The 21,375-nt window shown below is 47.4% G+C and overlaps 1 protein-coding gene across 1 annotated transcript in view; it reads left to right on the top strand.

Annotated features, from left to right (window-relative positions):
• The first annotated feature begins 14,332 nt into the window (after window positions 1-14,332).
• LOC138247217 (veswaprin-c-like) overlaps window positions 14,333-21,375 on the top strand; it is a 124,635-nt gene continuing 117,592 nt past the window's right edge. The window contains exon 1 of the mRNA XM_069201950.1: window positions 14,333-14,466. Within this exon, the coding sequence (XP_069058051.1) occupies window positions 14,346-14,466 (121 nt within the window). The 5' untranslated portion in view covers window positions 14,333-14,345. The remainder of the gene's footprint in view (window positions 14,467-21,375) is intronic.

The following is a 21,375-nucleotide window of genomic DNA, read 5'->3' as shown; positions in this document are numbered from 1 at the left end:
ACGATCAGCCATATACCTTTGTGTCGGTGCACTACTTTTTTCTTTTGCCTCTCCGCTTACTGCTCTTGTCATATTGGGGGTCATTCTGACGGTCACCGACCACGGGAGCACCGCCAACAGGCTGGCGGTGCTCCCAAGGGCATTCTGACCGCAGCGGTTCAGCCGCGGTCAGAAAGGGTAAACCGGCGGTCTCCCGCCAGTTTACCGCTGCCCCATTGAATCCTCCATGGCGGCGGAGCGCGCTCCGCCGCCATGGGGATTCAGACACCCCCTACCGCCATCCTGTTCATGGCGGGAAACCCGCCATGAACAGGATGGCGGTAGGGGGTGCCGCGGGGCCCCTGGGGGCCCCTGCAGTGCCCATGCCAATGGCATGGGCACTGCAGGGGCCCCCGTAAGAGGGCCCCACAAAGTATTTCAGTGTCTGCTTTGCAGACACTGAAATACGCGACGGGTGCAACTGCACCCGTCGCACCCCTGCAACTACGCCGGCTCAATTCTGAGCCGGCGTCCTCGTTGCAGGGGCATTTCCGCTGGGCCGGCGGGCGCTCTTTTGGAGAGCGCCCGCCGGCCCAGCGGAAATGTAAGAATGGCCGCCGATGTCTTTTGACCGCGGTGCGGTCATTTGTCGGCGGTACCTTGGCGGACGGCCTCCGCTGTCCGCCAAGGTCAGAATCAGGGCCATTGTTTCTTCTACTGCCATCTTGCTGTTTCTTTGCATGTCTGCACCCGACAAAGGCTGCAAACTGGAGGGGAATTCTTTTTTATTTATTTACGTAGCGCGAATTCGACCAGAAGATTGGAGCGCTTTACATGAGCACCGGTTACATTTACAGCCCTATTCCTAAATTCTTCTCAAGTTTAGCAGTTGAAAAATATACAAACTGGCGCCTTTTAAATAGAAAAAACACAAGGGAAACCCTCAACGCAGCTCTCCCACACAGCAGGAGAGCCGATACTACAATATTCATTGCACTCGGGAAACTCGTCCCATTAATGCTTTGCAGGTCATTCCTTTTACAACACATTTTTTGCCCATAACTCAGCCTGTGGTGGTCCTATGATAATGAGACCACCACCAAAAGGTTCAGCATGATGTATTCTTTCTGTCCAGCTCATCTTCTGGGCCCCCGACACTATGTTGGTGGGGACCCCAAAATCATAACCTCTCCCACCATTCAATGTCTTTTTAATACCTCTCATGGCTGGAGCTTTTGCTTTACAGCTGGGAGTAGTCTGTGTTCTAAAAGCCTTGTTGTAATAATATTTTAGCAGGCATGCTCGGCCTGAAAATGTGTAATGCACTATGCTCTATAGCGGCTGAATAAATGGTTACACTGCAATGCTCTCTGCTCTTCTCTTTTCATTTCATTTGGGGCTGACTATATGGTCACATGACCATGTTTCTTCCAAATAGTAAGTTTATTGTGGTGCCCTCTAGGGGATGTACTAACCATTACAGTCCAATGCTAAGTGTATGAAGGAACGCACAAACTCAGTTTTTTCTGATAAAGGTTTAATATGCTGAATGGCTAAGTATTTATAAGGTCCCAAAGGTGAGACCTATTGGCTATGCCAATGCTTCTTTTGTCTTCAAGCACTCCCTATTAGCATTGTAGTGTTGGGGGCCCTAGGCCCTCATGCTACTAAAATAACGTGACGCAGACACAGTGGCATGGTGCTAGTAACTGGCCCTGGGCATGTGCGCCCGGCCCCTTTTATTGGCAGGGTCGCCTGACCGGTGATGCCTGTGTTGGGTGGGTGTGGGGTGTAGATGGAAGGCCAGCCCTCAGCTGAGTGGCTGGCAAAACACTAGAACGTGTCCAGGAGGACGCTACAATCCTCCAAAACTTTATTGAGGAACAAAACAAAGCCCAACCTGTAAAATAAAACACAGTAGCAAAAACACCACCATCAGTCCCTCAGCCTCGAGAAGGCAGGCCGCAGTATTGCGGGGGACAGGTTCAGCTGGGAGCACTCGGACACTTCCGCACGAGTCCATGATTTAACCTGTTACAGCCGGGCACGAACACTGTGTGGAAGAAGTCTGGACTCTGACAGTCAGATGGTTGGTTAAGTGTCCACTGATGCAGTGTGGTTCAGTCCTGTGGGCACTTGTGGCGAGGCTGGTGGTGTTTACAGTTCAATTTGTTTGAATTGGGCGTATCATTGGAATTGGGTGTGTCATTCGAATTGGGTGCGTCACTCAAATTGGGTGCATCATTCGAATTGGGTGCATCAAGAGCGGTGATGGAGTCCGCTGTGAATATGCTTGTTGAGACATCCTGGCTTCATGAAGGCCAATTCCTCGAAGACGGATGACATCTGTGATGGTGTGAAGTACTCCTCTGAAGCCTTTGTACATCCTGACACTTTGTTGGCGGAGCTGCTTCCAGACCACCTCTCGTTTGTGGATTCTTCACTCTGGAACTTCCTTGAGGCCTTTTCAATGGATTTGCCACGGGATTGGCGTGGACTGTGCTGGGGTGCGTGTGGGCCATCTGCGGGCCGCTGCAGGCCCTCTGACAGGAGCCACGGTCAAGTCATTCGTGCAACCACAAGGGTGGATGTTTCGTAGTCAGGGCACTTGGCAACATGGACAAGGTGTAGGTGGGCTCTCAGATGGTCTCAGGGAAATTGTCTCTCATGTTGCCAGGAGGGTGTCCTGTTGGTGTTGTATTAATTCACTGAAGACAGTCTTGGTGTGCTGTGACCTGTTGGAGTCTCCACTGCACAGCCCTGCTGTCTCCTTGACTTCATCGGTGGGGCAATGTCAAGTCCCTCTCTCACGCTTGGGAGGACCCTTGTCTAGGTTGCCACGGGATGCTTGTGGTTTGCGCTGGGGCTGCTCTTGTGCCACTCTGGGCAACTGCAAGACCTCCTAGGAGCCACTGCCTAGTCGCTCGTGCAATCCCAGGGGTAGATGGGTCTGGGTCACAACTCGCTTTTGCCACCGAGATCAGGATGCAGGCAGGGTGAACAGGTGATCATTGGTTGACTGGTTCTTCAGAGCATCAAAGCAACGGTGTGGGACTTCAGTCTGGTTATTTAACTGCTCCTTTGATGGATACCGTGATGCACATGGCAATGATGGTGCTTGCCATTCGGAGACCTGGACGACGAGTGATGTTGCTGGAGTGAGGGTGACTGGAGGGACTTCGCCATAGCTAGTGCAGTCTTTCTTTTCCTCATGTGCAGATGCTAGCAGTGATGCCATCTGCTTTAAGCAGCCGGTGACAGGTGCTTGGACGGTCACACTGTGAAGCGTGGGGCAAGTACGCGGTTCGCGCATGCCGTCTTACATTTGGTACTCCCACCGAGCTGTCTCCAGTGATGTCACCGCACCCCGGTGGCTGTCTTGTCTGTGGGTGCACTCTTCCGTTGTGGCAGGAGTCCTCCATCTCTCCACCCTGTTGATCTTCCACTCTTGTTCTTCTGTGGTCGTCAGGTGTTGCAGTGTGACAGGTGATGTCACACAATCTTCTTTCTTCCTTCTTCATAGTGTGGTGCTGCACCATGCTTTCTTCTTTGTTGTGGCGTCTGGCCACCTGTCTTCCTTTTGTGTGGACGTTTCGAAGGTCCTGTCCTGTCCAAGGACTAGGGACTCTTCCCCGTGTTGCAGTGGTGGATCGTGCCACTCAGGGTGTGCGACTCTCCTCTTGCCTGTTGTGAGTTGCTGCTGAGTCCATCTTGAGGAAGTGTGGGGAAGGACATTGCTTGATTTGTCTCTGGCCCGTTGCAGGGCAGTGACGGCTGGTCACTTCCTTTTCCTTCTCCTCTTCACTGGAGGGCGCAGTGCTTGCACCTCAAGGCAGTGCCATCTCAGCACTGGGTCCTGCTTGAACCTGTGCGTACTTTTCAGGGTTGGTTGCTTCTCTCGACCTGCTGTGTGATGGGCCAACGGTGGCCATCTTGTGTCGCAGTAAGGCCGGCTGGCATTGCCTTTTTTCCCGTGCGTTACGTCACGCTCTCGGATGCTCTCTCTTTCTTTGCGGGCGTTGCCCGTGTTGTCATGTTCTCTGGCGCAGCTCTCTGCATAACTGTGCATAGTCTTTTTTTTTCATCTCTGGGCGTCCTTTGTTAGCGCCTGGCATGTCCCTTTCTTGTCTTGCGGTGATGTCCATCACTGCTGGGGCATGTGGCGTTCTTTCGGTGATGGTGGTGGACGGCCGCCAGAGGCTGCGCAGGCCATGCGCGCTCTCCTCGTGCCTCACATGGCAGTTGCGTCCATTTCTCACCGATGTAGCTTGGTTAGGGCAGCTGCAGTGTTCTCCTTCTCTGTGCAGCGTTGTTTCCATCTTCTATGCCGTTTCCGTCTTCTGCGCCATTTCCCACCTCGGGCACACTGTTGGTCTGATGCAGTCTCTCTCTTGGGTGTTGCTGTAGACTTGCCTTCAACATGGCTTGTTTCCCTGTTAGAAAACAGACACAAGGGTGCAGTACCTACTTTGGCCACTAGATGCCACTAGTGCACTTCTTTCTAGCTAGAAAGACAGTCTTTCTTCCTCTCCTGCCTCGTTTGTTGGAGGCAGACACCAGACACTGCCCAGGAGTTCACCAGACTGGCGGGGCTGCAGGTAAGTGCACTTTTCCTTCTTTTGCACTTTTCTGTCTTCTTTTGTTCCTGTACTGTTGTAATATTATTTACTTGCACAGCCTCGTGGTGCAGAGGCAGGCCAACGGCACGAAGTTCAGTGAGGGGGGAGTGGGGGCTCCGGGCACTTGGATTTTTCTTCAGGTGCTTGTCAGCACCTCTCCACTGACTTCCACGCATTTCATTTTCTTGAAAAAGGGGGGGCGCGGCCCCGGGTACTTTTCTTCAGTGCGGTGCGTGTTAGCACCTCTCCCCTTCCTTCCTCGCATTTCGCTGTCTTTCTTGAAGGGGGGTGTGGCCCTGGGCACTTTTCCACATTTTCTCATGGTGCCCGGCAGCACCTAACCACCAGACAGTGCTTTTATTTGGTGCGCGGCAGCAGCAAAATTCCTCACGCTGCGGCCCGCGTTGCTGGCATTTCTGAGGTGGGGGCAGACCTGGGCATTTCTTCCATTTTCTTTTGTGGTGCGTGGGAGCACCTCTTGCCTTCCTTGCACGAGGCCGCAGCAGTCTTCCCTCACGCTGCTGGCCATGTCACGGCCTTCCTAGGCCTGTCTCCCATTACTGCAGGGAGGGGGGGCGGCCCTGGCCATTTTCTGTATTCCGGTGTGAGGCAGCACCGTTGCGCCACCCTCCTTGCACCCGCAGCAGTCCTGGCAGTTCTCTCTTGCCAGGATACAAGCGGCCGTCAGGGGGGGGTGTAGTGCCACATTTGGGCAGCAGCAGCCTTCCTCGCACTGTGTGCCATTTTCTTTCCCCGCTTGGCGGTGGCAGTCTGTCAGGGGGGGCGGACACTTCGCTGGTGTACGTGATGCTGGAGAGTTCTTTTCCTCTACCCCCTAGGCTCACTTCATGCCCGGTGGGTTGTTGGGCAGTCTTCTGGGTCACTTACTGCCTTGCAGGGCCATGGCAGGCAGGCGGCTGCCGGGCGCCTCGTGGGGGCGGCAGTGCCCGCGCTGGATGGCTGTCATGCTTTGCATGTTCTTCCTCCCACGAGGAACAGCGAAGAGCTAGGTGGCAAAAATGTGGGGTAAGACCCCCCCTCGTCGCCAATGTAGTGTTGGGGGCCTTAGGCCCTCATGCTACTAAAAGAAGTGACGCAGACAGAGTGGCATGATGCTAGTAACTGGCCCTGGGCATGTGCGCCCGGCCCTTTTTATTGGCAGGGTTACCTGACCGGTGACGCCTTTGTTGGGTGGGTGTGGGGTGTAGATAGAAGGCCAGCCTTCAGCCGAATGGCTGGCACAACACTAGAACGTGTCCAGCAGGACACTACAAACATCTTTGCCTTTTCCCCACCCGTCTTCCTTTTATTACACTTATGTTTGATTTATAAATACATCAACTGAAGTGAACCAGCACTTCTCTGTAAGGAGCGCTGCACGCAGCATGTTAGAAACCCTGGGTAGACAGGTCTAGTACCAAAGTATAAATATGGAGTTAGTTTTGCACCGAATTAGTGTAAAAAATTACGCTAATTCTGTGCAAACAGAGTATAAATATGCCCCAGAGTATAAATATGCCCCTAAATATGGCATTAAGGCCATAGAGTCATATTTTGCACGGGAACGCCTACCTTGCATCTCATTAAGACAAGGTAGGTCTCCACTTCCAAAAAATGACTTTAACTCCATAAATTTGGCGCATCATCACGCTTTTTTCCATGCCTTTCACCATGGTGGAACAGCAGCACTGATGCCATTCTTATTGGCTAAAAGACATTGACATGCACAATGACAATAGCTCTTGGATTGATGCTACTTATTGGCTTTGCCAATGCTTGTTTATTACACATTATTGTGTGGCTTATTGCCTCCTATCTTTTCCACCCATCAGCTGTTTATTGCAAGGACACTCTTTTGGGTAACAGAGCACTCTGTAAACATCAAAGTCGGTCAATCCTTCACTCAGTGGGGAGAGTTGCAATGGCCTTCATCAACCCCAATTTCCACTCAAATTCTGGTATAACATTAGACTTTGGTAGGTGGGATACTCTGTAAAAACACGGTGGATAGCCATTGGCTGTATTATAAGTAGTACAGGCTATATTGCACTTGCAATATGGCAGATGGGACATCCACCACCAGGCTTGTCATCTCACATGTGCCACCGTGTGTCACACAATATCGACTCACTTCACAAAGTTACCCAGTGTGGAGCGAATATTACACAGTGGCAGGAAAAACTAGCTGGAAAGCACTGCAAAGGGTGGATTTCCAGCATTTCTTTTTGCTTTTGGAGGCTTTTAAAAGCTGACGTCCATTATGGGGGTGTGGAAACTCCCCAGGACCATTGCACCAGCCTTAGCAGGCTTTTTTTAAGGAGGAGAGGGCTTGGTAGGGGAAGACGCAGAAGTGCCTCCTAGGTAGTTCTAGGCACACGACCCCACCGCCTCCAAGCCCATGCCCCCTCTTCACACTGTGAATTTCTTCTTATGGTTAACTGTACTGCGCCACATTTGTGCCGGAACATGTCATCCATCAAACTCTAGTTATGAGAGGATGCGGTCAAACGGCCAAAGCTCCTGATTTTGGAACTGGAGAACTAGGGTCTTGGCATTGGCTAAACATCCTGTGATTTCAGGCAAATTACTTAGGGGGTTATTCTAACTTTGGAGGAGTGTTAATCGGTCCCAAAAGTGACGGTAAAGTGACGGATATACCACCAGCCGTATTACGAGTTCCATAGGATATAATGGACTCGTAATACGGCTGGTGGTAAATCCGTCACTTTTCCGTCACTTTTGGGACGGATTAACACCTCCTCCAAAGTTAGAATAACCCCCTTAATCTTCCTTTGCCCACAAAAAATTACTGTGTCCTTGTGTTACAGTTTCACATGTAAAGTCCTCAAGTACCGGTGGGTCAAGCTTGCGCTATATAAAACTGAAAAAAGGCCTTTAACTTTGGTTTTTGTAGGAAGCCTGTAAAACCATTGGGCACAAGATGGACAGACTTGATCGTGGATGCGGGACACGGGGGCTTGACCTGCAAGGCAACGATTTGCATAAACTTACCAGGTTATGTTTTTTCCTAACTTTGTTCTACTTTTTCACCAAGGTGCTATTCAAAGCCATATTTCATATTTGGAAGATGTCAGCTATACATGCTTTGGCCATAATGTAGGTAGGGTGACCACCCATCCGTAATTTTCACGGACTGCCCGTAATTTCACTTGCCATCTGTTGTCCGTGATGAAAAGCTTAACGGACAGCATTTGTCTGTAATTTTAGCCTTTCACCTAAAGGACAAAATGTAATTAGGACAAATCAGATTCCCCAGCTGGATTGAAAGCCAGGGAGTCTCCTGTGCTCTGAGGGAGGGAGGGGCAGACAGATAAGAAAAGGCCTTCTTGCCGGCGGGTCTCCTTCTCTAAAGAAATGCAAATGTGTGAAACTGGTAAATCTGCACATGTAAATGGGCTTGGAAACATGCATTGACTTTAATCATAGGAGTCACTTCGAGCTTTCTGATGACATCTGAAGATATTTTCTTTTAGAAAGGTTTTGTAATGGTATTCCAAGGTGAGCTGTGGAGTGTGTGGTTTTAATGGACTGTAATAAAACATTTTAGTACTAGGTATAAACTGTATATTATTCAAATCTGGATTTTAGGAGGACTTTTTTTATTTAACCTAAATGTATTTGCACATTTTGTAGCAGCCTATATTATGATGTGTGTAATGCACGTTTAAAATAAGGACTTAAACATTCACAGTTTTTTCAGGGACCTTGGTAACTCGTACTACTAACAAACATTGGCAAAGCCAATAGGTCTCATCTACGCAAGAGTTATTGGCATTGCCAGTGTGTTTTAGCTATGTTATACACCAAAGTGGCTGATGTGCAGCATAGCTAAAAGTTAGTGGTGTGGAGTGGAGTGGCATGGGAGCAGTGGCATAGAGCACAGTGGTGCAGAGTAGCATGCAGTGGGGTACAGTACAGTTGTTTAGAGTGCATTGGCACAGAGTGCAGTGGTTTAGAGTGCAGTGGCATGGAGTGGCATGGGGAAGAGTGGAATGGCAGAGAGTGCAGTAGTATAGAGTGGTGCAGTGGCATAGAGTGCAGAGTAGACTCAAGTGGCATAGAGTGCAGTGGCATAGAGGGGAGTAGTGTAGAGTCGTGCAGTGCAGAGCAGAGTAAAGTGCTGTAAAGTGCAGTGGAGTAGAGTGGAGTTGTGCAGAGTGGGGTGGTATAATGTGCAGTGGAATAGAGTGTATTGGTGCAGAACGCAGTAGTACAGGGTAGAGTGGTGTAGAGTATAGTGGCGGCCAGTGCAGTGTTGCAGAATAGAGGGTCAGGGTGCAGTGGAGTATAGTGCAGTTGTTTAGAGTGCATTAATGTAGAGTGCATTGAAGTAGAGTGCAGTGGTTTAGAGTGCAGTGGGGCAGAGTGGCATAGAATAGATTGTTTCAGAGTAGTGTACAGTGGCATAGAGTGGAGAGGTGCAGGGTAGAGTGCAGTGGCACAGAATGCATTTGCGCAGAGTGCAGTGGTGTAAAGGAGATTGTTTTGCAGTAGAGTGAAGTGGCGTAGAGTGGAGAGATACAGGGGGGGGAGTTGCGTAGAGTGGAACAGAGTGTGATGGCATGGAGTAAAGTGGTGTAGAGTGCCGTGGCAGAGAGTGCAATGGTGCACAGTAGATTAGAGTGACATACAGTGTATTGATGTAGAGAGCAGGGGCATAGAGTTGAGTGTTACAAAGTAAAGTGCACTAGCATAGAGTGTATTAGCATAAAGTGCACTTGTGTACAGTGCAGTGTTGTAGAGTGGCATAGAGTGGAGTTGTGCTGACTAGATTGGTGTTGCCTAGACTGAAGTGGTATAGCGTGCAGAGGCACAGAGCACAGTGGCGTAGAGAGGTGTAAAGTGCATTGGCATAGAGTAGAGTGGTACAGCGTAGAGTAGAGATGCGTAGTGTGAAGTAGCATAAAGTGCAATGGCATAGAGTGGAGTGGTTCCGACTGGAGAAGAGTGCAGTGTCCCACAGTGCAGTGGCATGGAATGGTGTAAAGTGAAGTGATGCAGAGTAGGGTGCAGTGGTGTGGAGTGCTGCAGAGCAGAGTGGACTATGCATGGTATGGTAACACACTGCCATTACAGACAACACGTTTTTGATTGAAATGACCATTACATTTGCACAGACATACAGTTTTTCAAATAAAACTACACAGTGCACAGACGATGATCTGTGGAAATTGCATCACCTAATGCAATGATTTGCATTAATCATATAAAGGTATTTGTTTCCAGCACAGTTCAGAATTAACAAAACTGTGCTTCATTTGTACTCCTAATTCTGATATTTTCTGAAGTTTATTTAAATGGTGTCATGTGATAGAAAAAATTCTTACCTAACCCTAGTCTCCAGCAAGATTGTTGCATAAATCCTCTCACTTTGAATTCAAGGAAGGAAAAGTAAACACTAAGGGGGTCATTCTGACCCTGGCGGCCGGTGACCGCCAGGGTCACCGACCACGGGAGCACCGCCAACAGGCTGGCGGTGCTCCCGAGGGCATTCTGACCGCGGCGGTTCAGCCGCGGTCAGAAAGGGTAAACCGGCGGTCTCCCGCCGGTTTACCGCTGCCCCATTGAATCCTCCATGGCGGCGGAGCGCGCTCCGCCGCCATGGGGATTCAGACACCCAATACCGCCATCCTGTTCATGGCGGGAAACCCGCCATGAACAGGATGGCGGTAGGGGGTGCCGCGGGGCCCCTGGGGGCACCTGCAGTGCCCATGCCAATGGCATGGGCACTGCAGGGGCCCCCGTAAGAGGGCCCCGCAAAGTATTTCAGTGTCTGCTTTGCAGACACTGAAATACACGACGGGTGCAACTGCACCCGTCGCACCCCTGCAACTACGCCGGCTCAATTCTGAGCCGGCGTCCTCGTTGCAGGGGCATTTCTGCTGGGCCGGCGGGCGCTCTTTCGGAGAGCGCCCGCCGGCCCAGCGGAAATGTTTAAATGACCGCCGCGGTCTTTTGACCGCGGTGCGGTCATTTCACGGCGGTACCTTGGCGGACGGCCTCCGCCGTCCGCCAAGGTTAAAATCACCCCCTAAGTTCCTACGGAAGAGAGAGACTGACATGTGACCTTGTTCTTTGAATGCACAGCAAATGTGATGAGATAAGAACAAGATTTACAGGCCTGTTTACAGAAAGGGAGCACTCTGAAGGATACTGTAAATAAAGTTTGGGCAAGGGGAGGGACGAACTCAAGCTGCATAGCCTAAAACAAATAAAGCCAGCAAATTAAAAGCAACGAAATGTGATTTGCAAACCACAAATTCAATATCATGCAATGGGAGGAATGTATTCCCAAGGAAACTCTATGAATGTACTTAAAGTGACAGCCGTGGGATACTTTGTGGGGAAAGTCCAGTATTTTAGTCCAGTTCGTATCTTGCAGAGGTTTGGCCACATCAATCACCCAGGTAGTATGACGAGAAGGAAAGATCTGTACACCCATTCTATCAGTTTGCCACCAGTCCGTATGGTGTAGAGCTTCTGGCACACCTCATGTAGAGTTAGTGCTAGGTAGCAGACATGAAATAGGGCATTTAATGATTGCTTAAGGTGGTTGTAAGTAAGGAGTTGACCGGGATAAAGATGGTAGTCTGCCACAAGGGTCTGGAAATTTAGTAGCTCGCCGTCCAGAAACAAATCCCCCAATTTTAAGACACCTGCAGCATGCCACTGATGGAGTTGCTCTGAGCACAGCCGTCCTGTGGGAGTGGGAAGGCTTAGCAAAGGTAGTGCAGGAGCACAGTATTTCTTTGTGTCAGTGAGTTTGCAGCTTCTAGCAAGGCAAGAGTAAGCTGTGCATGATAACCCATGAAGGTGATCCGTAGAATGGTCAGTAGGAAACAATGAGCAGCGCAGTAAGCCCTCCTTAAAAATCCTTACGGATAAACCCCATCGGATGCAGGGGCGCCAGCAGAAGGCCAGCATGCCACCCATTGAATCAGTGCAGCTGAATAATAGCGTTGTAAGTCCAGAAGGCCTAATCCACCCGCAGTCACAGGTAGCTTTAGAGTGGAAAGAGCTCCCCAATGGCGCCCCAGTGACCAAATCAGATGTGTGGCATGTCTGAAGAAGGAATGAAGGATGAGCAGGGGAAGGTTTGCACAACAAAACTATCATCGGGGTAGCACACCATGTTCAATAGTGCCATGTGGCCCACTACAGAAAGCAGAAGAGAAGACCAAAAAGCAAACTGGGCTCGGAGGGACCGTGACGCTCTGCTGATTTCTATCCTGCAAATCAGTGGGAGAATGGTAGATATTAATCACTAGGTATCGAAAGTTAACTGGTTCCCAGTTCAATCTGAGATCTAACTGTATATATAAAGGAGAGAAAAGTGCCATATGTTGAAGAAACACTAATACCATTTTAAAATGTTTACATTTTGTTTGTGCAATTTACGTCCCAAAAATTTTTACGATTCTGTGTGTACTTGACACCGAGGGAAAACCCAGATCACTGGTTTGGCTTTTGCTCAATTGCAAAACCATTTTAAGACATGGACAAAGTGGGCTATTGCCTTGCCTTGCACAACCTTGCAACCTTGCAAGGGGTCCGTCCCCTGTTCACCCTTCACAACCACGAACAGAGGACCATTGCACCAAAAGAGTTTGCAAAGGTGGGTGGGTGCTGCTTGTTCAACCACTTGACAGTGCCTCTTCTGTTTCTCTCCTGTCTGCAGAGACAACTCCCGAGGTACCCAATACCTTCCAATAGTCGTGGTGGATCCATCTTGTGTGATTTTAGGAATTGTCCCACCTTCTTCTTCTCTTCCTTATTTATCCATTTCTTAGCAACAATCCTTTGAATCAGTTGCCGTGGATCTCCCATTTGATCTCAATGACATCCTCCTATTTTATTATCTTTGATTCGTAGTCCGGGCTCCCAGTTCTGAGATAAATGTAGAGTCCCAGACATACACTCTAGTGCTGTGAGACTACAGACAAGTTGTGGGTACCTCACATCCTGACATTAGGTGTGAGACTGTCGCCCAAACCATCTGCCCTGCCTCATTAAAAAAAATGTAGGTTGAAGTCCATAGGGTGAGCCAGATGTTTCTGTTAAAAAATTTTAAACAAGCATAAGGTTAATTACCTTAATGTTTCCCACACTGTTTGCCAGGGGTTTTAAAATGTTCAGAAACATAATCAAAATGTTGCTGTTACTTTCTCTTCAAGAAAGATTGGGTAGATTTGGGTAGGGGTGATGGCCGAGAGACAGTGCTGAAGGGCATTAATTTACTACTGAACAAGGATGTAATGTGACACCTGAATGTAGCATACCAGGAGGCAATCACAAAAAGACCACAGTGAATAAATAGCGCTATGTTGAAAAAGAGTAAATAAATTCACTGATAGCGTAATGGGGTATGGCCTCTCTTGGGTGTGTCTGTAAAACTGGCTTTTGTTCTTGAATTTTTGTCCTGAATTTTGACCCTTCATCCTGAATTTTTGTCCTGAATTTTGACACGTTGTCCTGAATTTTTGACAGTCCTGTCCAGAATTTGCCTCAATGCAAGGTGGTCACCCTAAATGTAGGAGAGGTTGGTGACAGGCTATCTGCCAAAAATCACTGGGCGTGCCGCCCACCCACCTTCTGTCTCAATCCCAGATTATGAGGGTGAAGGAAGAGGCAAATGACCTGATGTGTGAGACTCTTCAAGCCCTACCACTGGAACCATTGTTAACGTGTGATGACACGGACCAAGAAGATGGTGGATTGGCCACTTAGACTAGGGTGACATGGCATCTCTACAGTAAAAGACTAACACTGTTCCCAGTATGCCAGGGACAGTAAAAATGTGGGCAGTAGGCCACATGTCCATACTTTAGGACAACCACCCGTGCGCCCACTGATATTACTTGAATATTCAACCATGTGCATGGTAGAAATAACGCCGTGGAAGTCCTACTCAAATTGACTTTCCACATGGCAGAGCCTCCATTCGGACGAAAGGCCCACACCACCACTATGGCAGCCAGCTTTAAATCCAGCAGTGGCATAAGTGATAACTTTGCTACCCTGTTGCTTCGACCGTCCGCCTGGGCAACCCTAGACAAGACTCTTTGCCCTGGGTCACAATGTGTACATTGCTTTTTGTGCGGCAAATGCCAATAAGCGATGCCACGTACCATTGCTTCAAGTCACACGTCGGAGCAAATGTCCGCAAACCGTAAAAATAGCAACACTTGGGCAGTGTATGCAGCAGGGATGTAGCTAAATAGTGCAGCAGGCTCAGTGGCCCCGGGATCTGGGTTTGTGAGGACTTACATTATCCCAATTAGTTTCTGTGTATTTTATTAGAAAGCCTTGGGATGGGGCATTTTTCTGTCATGCACTATGACCAATAGCGCCTTGGCTACGCCATTGGCATGAAGTTCGGCCCACGAGTCCTATAAACCGCCTGAAGTTTTTGATTGATAACAGTTACCAACAAGAGTGCTCTCCGTGGTTAAGAGCACAGTGTCTGTTACACGGAAACAGAACCACACGCTTTAATGATATGCCCGCTAGATGAGACGGGTGCGTGCGCCCACGGCCCACATGGAGCTCTCCCTCCAGTCCATGGTTTCACAGTAAGGACACCTAAGGTGCGGGGATGACGAAATGTAAGGAGGGAAGAGACTGGCACTCTCCCGCCCTCCTGTTTCGGCACCACCTACTATGAGACTTTAAATCCAAGCCCGAGAACTCCGTGGGAATTGGAGCCATCCTCACAGCGCCACGAAGATGACAGGCGGCAGGTACCTCCTCCTTGCTGCACTCACCACTCTCTGGAGGCCAAATTCGGTTGTGTCCTTCGTGACGGTAGTTCCACATAAAACAGGCGTTCCAGCTAACAACAGGACAGGTAATGCCGCTGCTCAAGAAAATCTGACATCCCATCCTGATTATACAGCTATTCCAGATAATCTAACAGCCGTTCCTGATAATATGTCAAATAATCCTGATGATAAAGGCGTTCCAGATGATAGGAGCTGTAAGGACTACCCCCACCACCTCCTATCATGGCTGTGGGGGCCTTTGTATAATGTTAATATTGGGTAGATAGGTATTATTTGCACGTGGCCCACTGTACTAGTACTCCAGCACCATAAATGTGCACTTGATCAGCCTGTTAACAATGACATCCCCCAGGGGTTGCGTGCACCCTTTGGGCTATTCATCCAATGTCTTTGGTCAATGTGTTTGTAAATTGATTTTATGACAACACGTTTAGATATTTTACCTTTGTGTGTTTATAATTTGATTCCATTAGTGGCGTGTTTCGGTGTGTCAGGCAAGTCGATGGTTTTAGTTGAATAATTGGCATTCTGGGGCACCCGCCAGTTAGCACAGTGTAGGGAGATATCTTAGCTCTCCAATCATGATAGGCGCCTAGAAGCCTGGGCTTGCAACAATGGAGCCAATATGGATAAGGTGCATTGGTCTTTTGTTAATTGTCATATATTAAATTGCTGAATGCATGTTTTTTAATTGATTTTTATTAGCGGCATGTTTATATATACTATGTATTAGTTTATGGTTTAAATTGTCTAATAAATGAAACTTTGACAAAAACAGAGGTAGAAGAAGAGATGGGGATGGTGGAGAAGTGAGGTAGCAAGCAAACGTTGGGACAATTTGAGAGGGCAGGTAGTACGAGTGCGAGAGAGTTGGGGAAGGGAGATAAATGAGGTGGAGAGACGGGTGAGATAGAAAATGGTCACACAGAGGAAGGGATCAGAGAGAGGTTGATTGAGATGAGTTAGACAGAGATGGAGGGAGAGGTAAAGAGGACAGCGAAACAGAGGGGTGAGGTTAAGACAGAGGAGAAGAATATACAGGAGGTAAAATGGAAACAGCAGTGGGGTGAAAGTGGTGAGCAGAGAGAGGGCATAGAGAGGGAGAGATACAGAGGTAGGCGAACAGCATGGTAAAGAGGGCTGTGGGTTTTGAGAGGGGTAGAGAATGGTGTATGTGAGATAGAAGTAGAGAAAGTTGAATTACATAGAGCTGGGGAAGTACAGAGAGATATGAGGTAGAAGAAATGAGGTTAAATAAGAAAAAAAACCATGAGGAGGGAAGATTAAACAATTGCTACCAACTGCTTGAGAGCAAGCAGAAGGGTTAAGATGGGCAGGGCAGGGCAGGGCTGCATAATAAACTTCCGTACAGCTGGCCCGTGGTGAAATTAAAAACTAACCTGTTTCTGCACAATGTTGAGCCGGACTTTTTACTATTCAGAGCACTTTCCCAGGGGCCCTTTTGGTAAGTGGAGGCCGTGGATAGTTGTCCACTTCACCTATGCCTTAAAACAGCTGTGCACAACCACTGGCAGGTGATATACATCACCCTTTTACTGGCGAAGTAGGCAACAGGTCTTTTAGCACCTAAAAAAAACCCTTGTAAGGAAAGGCAGACTCATTATTGGCATGATGACTCAGTCGGAAAGTAAACACACTGATTACATGAAATAATCAGGTCATTCTCCCATTAAGGCTAAGTGTCTGTTTCATGCTGAGGTTGCACTGCTTGGCACGTATCTGTTGTTTGCAGGTAGACGTGCTGCAACAGCCCATCCTTTGGGAATGTATTTTTTAAGGGGCAATTTTTCTTTTTCTTGTTTTATTGAGAACGTTTTCCGTATACAACATGGGAAAGTGGTGATGGAAAACTAAGGGCATTTATAAGAGTTTGGGGCAGGTCATACCAGGTCACAAATGTGGCGGATGTCGCCGTGTGCTGTAAGCACATCATTGTCAGGGATACTGGAATTATACGATTATGCTGCCCTGGCGATTCTTGCATATAGGGATGTGCTGCATTTGTCACATAATCCACCATCTGCTTCAGAATTCGAAGATTTTAACTAAAAATAATGTTTCTAGTTCAAACGGATCAAAAATTACTAAAAGTGAGGCAACACGTGTCCCCCACAGAGTGGAAAAATTGACTGGTCATCTTTTAACTGCATGTTGTGTTACATTTGCAGCAACAGGGTGAAATCTTTGCCAAGGCAGTGTTCCTATTTATTACAATTACAAAATAATGAAGTAATGTTGTTACAAATTGTGCTGCATTATACAGCATATTCTTGTTAAACAATTTCGACAACATGCTGCATAATTTGTTCCTCCACTGCTGCATATTTCCAGTGGCCCTGAATATAGTCTATGGCACTTGTAATAAATCCAACGGGTAGTGCTTAGTTTGTAGAAGTATAAGTGCCGGGGCCCCAACATTAGCTCAGAAGAACCCGGCCTGAGCCACGCTGGGGTGCCAAAATCAAAGCCGATTCCATTTCAAGCCTCTTTAATCCACTACCAGACACTCCCTGCCTCACTCTCGCCTATGCAGGTCTTTGCTCCCTCTCTCTGTCATTGTTTTTCCGTTTTTCTCGTCTTCCTTCTCCCCCCTTTTGTGTCTTTTGTCTCTGAGTCAAAGTTTGTTGAGGGAAAAATAATTGTCCATCCACAAAAATCAGTGCTGGTGGTTGTGGACTACACCTTCAACCACCACCTCCAATTAAGCACTGGCAACACAGTCTGTTGCCTTTGTGGCTCAAACTGAGTACCAGGGGATCACTGTGAGGGAGGCAGCAATGGGATGAGTTCTGGCCTCAGCGCCCCACCTCTGCCCTTTACGGTATTAGTATAAATGATTTTTAAAACTAAATGACTATATGGAACCGCTCTGTCTGCAAAGCTACTAAAGACAGCCTCTTTTGGGCAACTACTTTTTTTTAAATAAAAGCTGTAATTCATTTTAATTTAGTCATTGTTTGGGGATCGAAATCTAGAAAAAGAACCAAAAAGGGTCCTGTTTAAATATCCGTTCCCTCTTGGAAAATGGAGCATTGGCTTTCTGTCTGTTTTGGTGTGCCCTTCAGGAAACTGCAAAGTACATTGGTTTTCTTAGTTTGCTATTTCATATAGAAGATGTATCTTTTCGACTGGTGAGTGTGTATTTAATTTTTGATAACACGCTAAGAGTGAATTAATCCCATAAATGATTCTACTCAGAAACACTGCCAGTGTGAATGTGAAAAGTCAAATTTATAGGAGAGGGCCCTGGCTCCCATCTGCATTTGCTGCGTTGCCATTCTTTTTTTTTAAATCAGTGAACGTGCGTACACACATACACACATGCACACAGATTTTTAAACTGTACAGAACAATTGTTGTCACGCACGACTGAGAGACTAACGTGTCTGTGCCATCGCTTTTCCAAATATGGACGGTTCTCAAGCAGGCAGCAAAGGCCCAGCACAGATAATGCTCTCTGACTCTTTTATACCCGCTGCTGAGGGGTGGAGTTGGTAAGGGGTCACAAACACAAGGATGAGGGCAGAATATGGCGAGACAGTTTTAGTTGTATACAGCGAGGCTTGAATATGTAGGGCCAGATTCACAAAGTTTTAACTTCGGGTTAGCATTACTTTTTTCATGCTAAAGCAATGCTGAACGTTTTTGGGGATTAACAAACTAACCCAAATTGGTATTTGCATTGGTTTGTATGGAAAAGGATACCCTTCCTGTACAAAACCTATGCTAGACTCACGCACACCCCCTAGCCCTATAGCGCTAAGCTGACAGTGAAAATCGCGACGGGTGCAACTGCACCCGTCGCACCCCTGCAACACCGCCGGCTCCATTCGGAGCCGGCTTCTGTGTTGCAGGGCCTTTCCCGCTGGGCCGGCGGGCACTCCCTTGGCGGGCGCCCGCCTCCCCAGCGGGAAAGTCAGAATGGCCCTGCGGTCTTTTGACCGCGGAGCGGCCAATTGGCGGCGTAAGTTTGGCGGGCGGCAACCGCCGCCCGCCAAACTTGGAATGACCCCCTAAGTGTCCAGTGTTTGTGGTTATCTGGGAGGAATGCACAAGGGAGCTGTCAACCAGCACAGACCAGAGATGGATTGGAGACAGGTTGTAAGGCACAACTGGTAGTAAGTGTAGAGAAATGCCCACTTATTAAAAGTGGAATTTCTAAAATAGTAATATTAAATCCAACCTCACCAGTAAGCAGGATTTTCTATTACCATTCTGGCCATACTAAATATGACCTGGCTACTCTATCCAGATCAGAGTCTACCACTCAAAAGTATTTGATGGCAGTTCTAATGCTCGTCTATGAAAAGAGCATATGATGTCTATGCTCAGACAAAGGATGTGCGTGGTCACTGTGCTGCAGCATTTTTACTGTGACAAAGTGTGTGGCACAATTGAAGGCTTTGTGAAGGTCAAAGCCAAAGACAGGTGCACTGAGAAATTGGGGTTTTGACAGAAGTCAGCTTGCTTGACTCTGTCAATAGTGACTCCCAATAATGAGCCAGTACACCAAAGGAGGCAAAACTCACCCCAAATGCAAGATTCTGATTCAATATCTTGAAATCATAGGTCTTGTGACAGACACGAGTCAGGGTGATCACCATGGAAGTACTTCAGAAGCGGAAAGCCAAACTATAGCTCATTCACAAGTCAGCTATCGGTTATGCTTTAGATGGTAGTGGTTCCATCCCTTTTCAAGGCTACTTTTGAGGGCAATATTAAGTACATTGACACAATAGTGGCGGTTATGGTGTTCAAGTCCCACGCACTAAAGGCAAACTACAAGTCAATCATTCAATCAGGGATTTGTAAAACGCGGCTACTCACCCTTGTGGGTCTCAAGGCGCTGGGCAGCCAGGCAGGTCTTCTGTCAGGCAAGTCACAGTAGCATAAAGGCACTACACCTGATCAAGCATGCATTTGTTGTGAACATTCTTTTAAATGAGATGGCACATTGAGCGATTTTTAGTGTTTACTCGATGATTCATGTTGTTTGCCAACAGAAAAGCCAACTACACATTAATGAGTCTGTGTAGCTAGAGGCTCGGATTGCTGCATTCCATTCCATATCTGGTCCAAAGAGGAAGCATAACTCAATACATCGGGATAGGCACATTTCATTCTGAAAATGAAAGCCCAAACACCATGGTCTCCCATATTAGCTACTAACTTGGCAAAGCAACCATGAGTCGTCTAAACTGACATGAACATGAAGCCACCCAAACAAAGCAATCACATGGAAGCTGCACGTTATAAGTGCCACAAAAATGACCATGGTAAACACGAATGGAACCAGGTTTTCCTTCTAGATCTAAATGTGGGATAACATATGTTGAAATTGTGCCTTGTTCCTGACACATAACAACATTCACGACACACCTCGGAAAGTAAAGGTAAAAGCTTTAGGCTTCTTCAGCAGCTGTTTGTTTGGCTCGGGAGCTAAAACTAGGAAATTACTTTCTAATTTATGCCGCGCCTAATAGACAATGCCATGAGCAGATGTGACCAGGTCCGCAGTAGCTGGCAGAAAGTAGTCAGTTTTTACATTACGAGATATGCCCTGACCTCTTTGCTGATACATTTATATCTTAGTTATCTCAGCTGAGATGTGGCACCATAATTGCACAGCCAGAATATTGCCTGACATAACCACCACGCCCTAAATATTGTTTATAGAAATATCACCCTACTGGAGTTAATGTTAGAAAATCGACAGAGAATTGGACTATATTTTAAGTTTTCCAGGACAAGGGCTGGGCTAGCCATTTTGCCATTGTGTGTTTTTTCCTTTCTGTTGATATGTGGCTGTTTTCTCAGCTGAAAGGGATTCCACCCAACCATGAAAGATCCAACTACCTAATTATAGTCACAGTCTACTGCAGTGTGGGGCTGGTTTGAAAACTTATGCTAGGCTAGATTTTAGTTTAGATTCCTCCACTGTTCATGACACAATATTTACATCAGACAATACATTTGGCTACAATATTCCAACATACAAATTCACCTGACCCCAAGAAGGTATACAACAGTAAGGAAGCAGTATTAAAACCCTCCCTGAGACAAACCAGCTCATCACAAACCACGTATTATTATCACAGCCTCTCCGAGACTTGATGAACAACTTTAGAGTGGAGCTGATTGCCACACAACATTAAGATGCAATTATGGCCAAATGAAACATGCTGTTTAACTACGAGCCTATGGTATGCTTTGGAACTGGACGGGCCATTAAGCCCATAGCTATATACTCTCCTATTGTAGGAGACTGCCAAGGCTTTTTGGATTGTGATTTACAACAGCTCGATGAGCTCAGTACGCCTTTTGCTGATGGAAATTTATATTGTCGGCGGCAGGCTGGGACGGGCATTTCGTTGCTGTCATACCCTTCAAATGCAGACTTTTGGCCAACAGAAGCAGGTGATTTGTGTATACATATATGGCAACAGGTACCTTTACCAGAGTATTTACCAGAGTATTTGTCAACTGGGTTGGATTTTTAGATTCTTACAAAAGCACCAGAAATGCACATGTTGTGAAGAATTTGCTTGACCTTGATGACGCAGAAATGAAGGTTTTACATTTATTAGCGCATAAACGTAGTGTGAAATAATCATGTGTGACTTAAACCGAACTAATAAAGATTGTACGGGGACAAAATGTGCCCTCAGAGTAGTTTGCCAACATTTATAAGCGTGCTTTATATAACGTGATGTATTAGAATTGCACTAATCCGACATAATCATAAACGTGTGCTACGATTTGCTTGTTTGAAATGTTTTAGCTTAGCATAACTTTAGTGGAGGCTTTGGCCTAGTTGTCTGGTCTCACGGTTTAGATGCTCGTATTTTTCCAATGTGCTAATAAACGTGTATTTCTGCTTGAAGCTGTACTTTTCCACTGAGATCGTTCACATGCTTATCTTAAGGTTTCGTGCCAGCCTGGCATTTTTTTCT

The sequence above is a fragment of the Pleurodeles waltl genome, chromosome 7 (genome assembly GCF_031143425.1).
Source record: "Pleurodeles waltl isolate 20211129_DDA chromosome 7, aPleWal1.hap1.20221129, whole genome shotgun sequence".
NCBI classification, from domain to species: Eukaryota; Metazoa; Chordata; class Amphibia; order Caudata; family Salamandridae; genus Pleurodeles; species Pleurodeles waltl.
The sequence above is the reverse complement of the archived record's forward strand: the minus strand, read 5'-3'. Positions and strand labels throughout refer to the sequence as shown.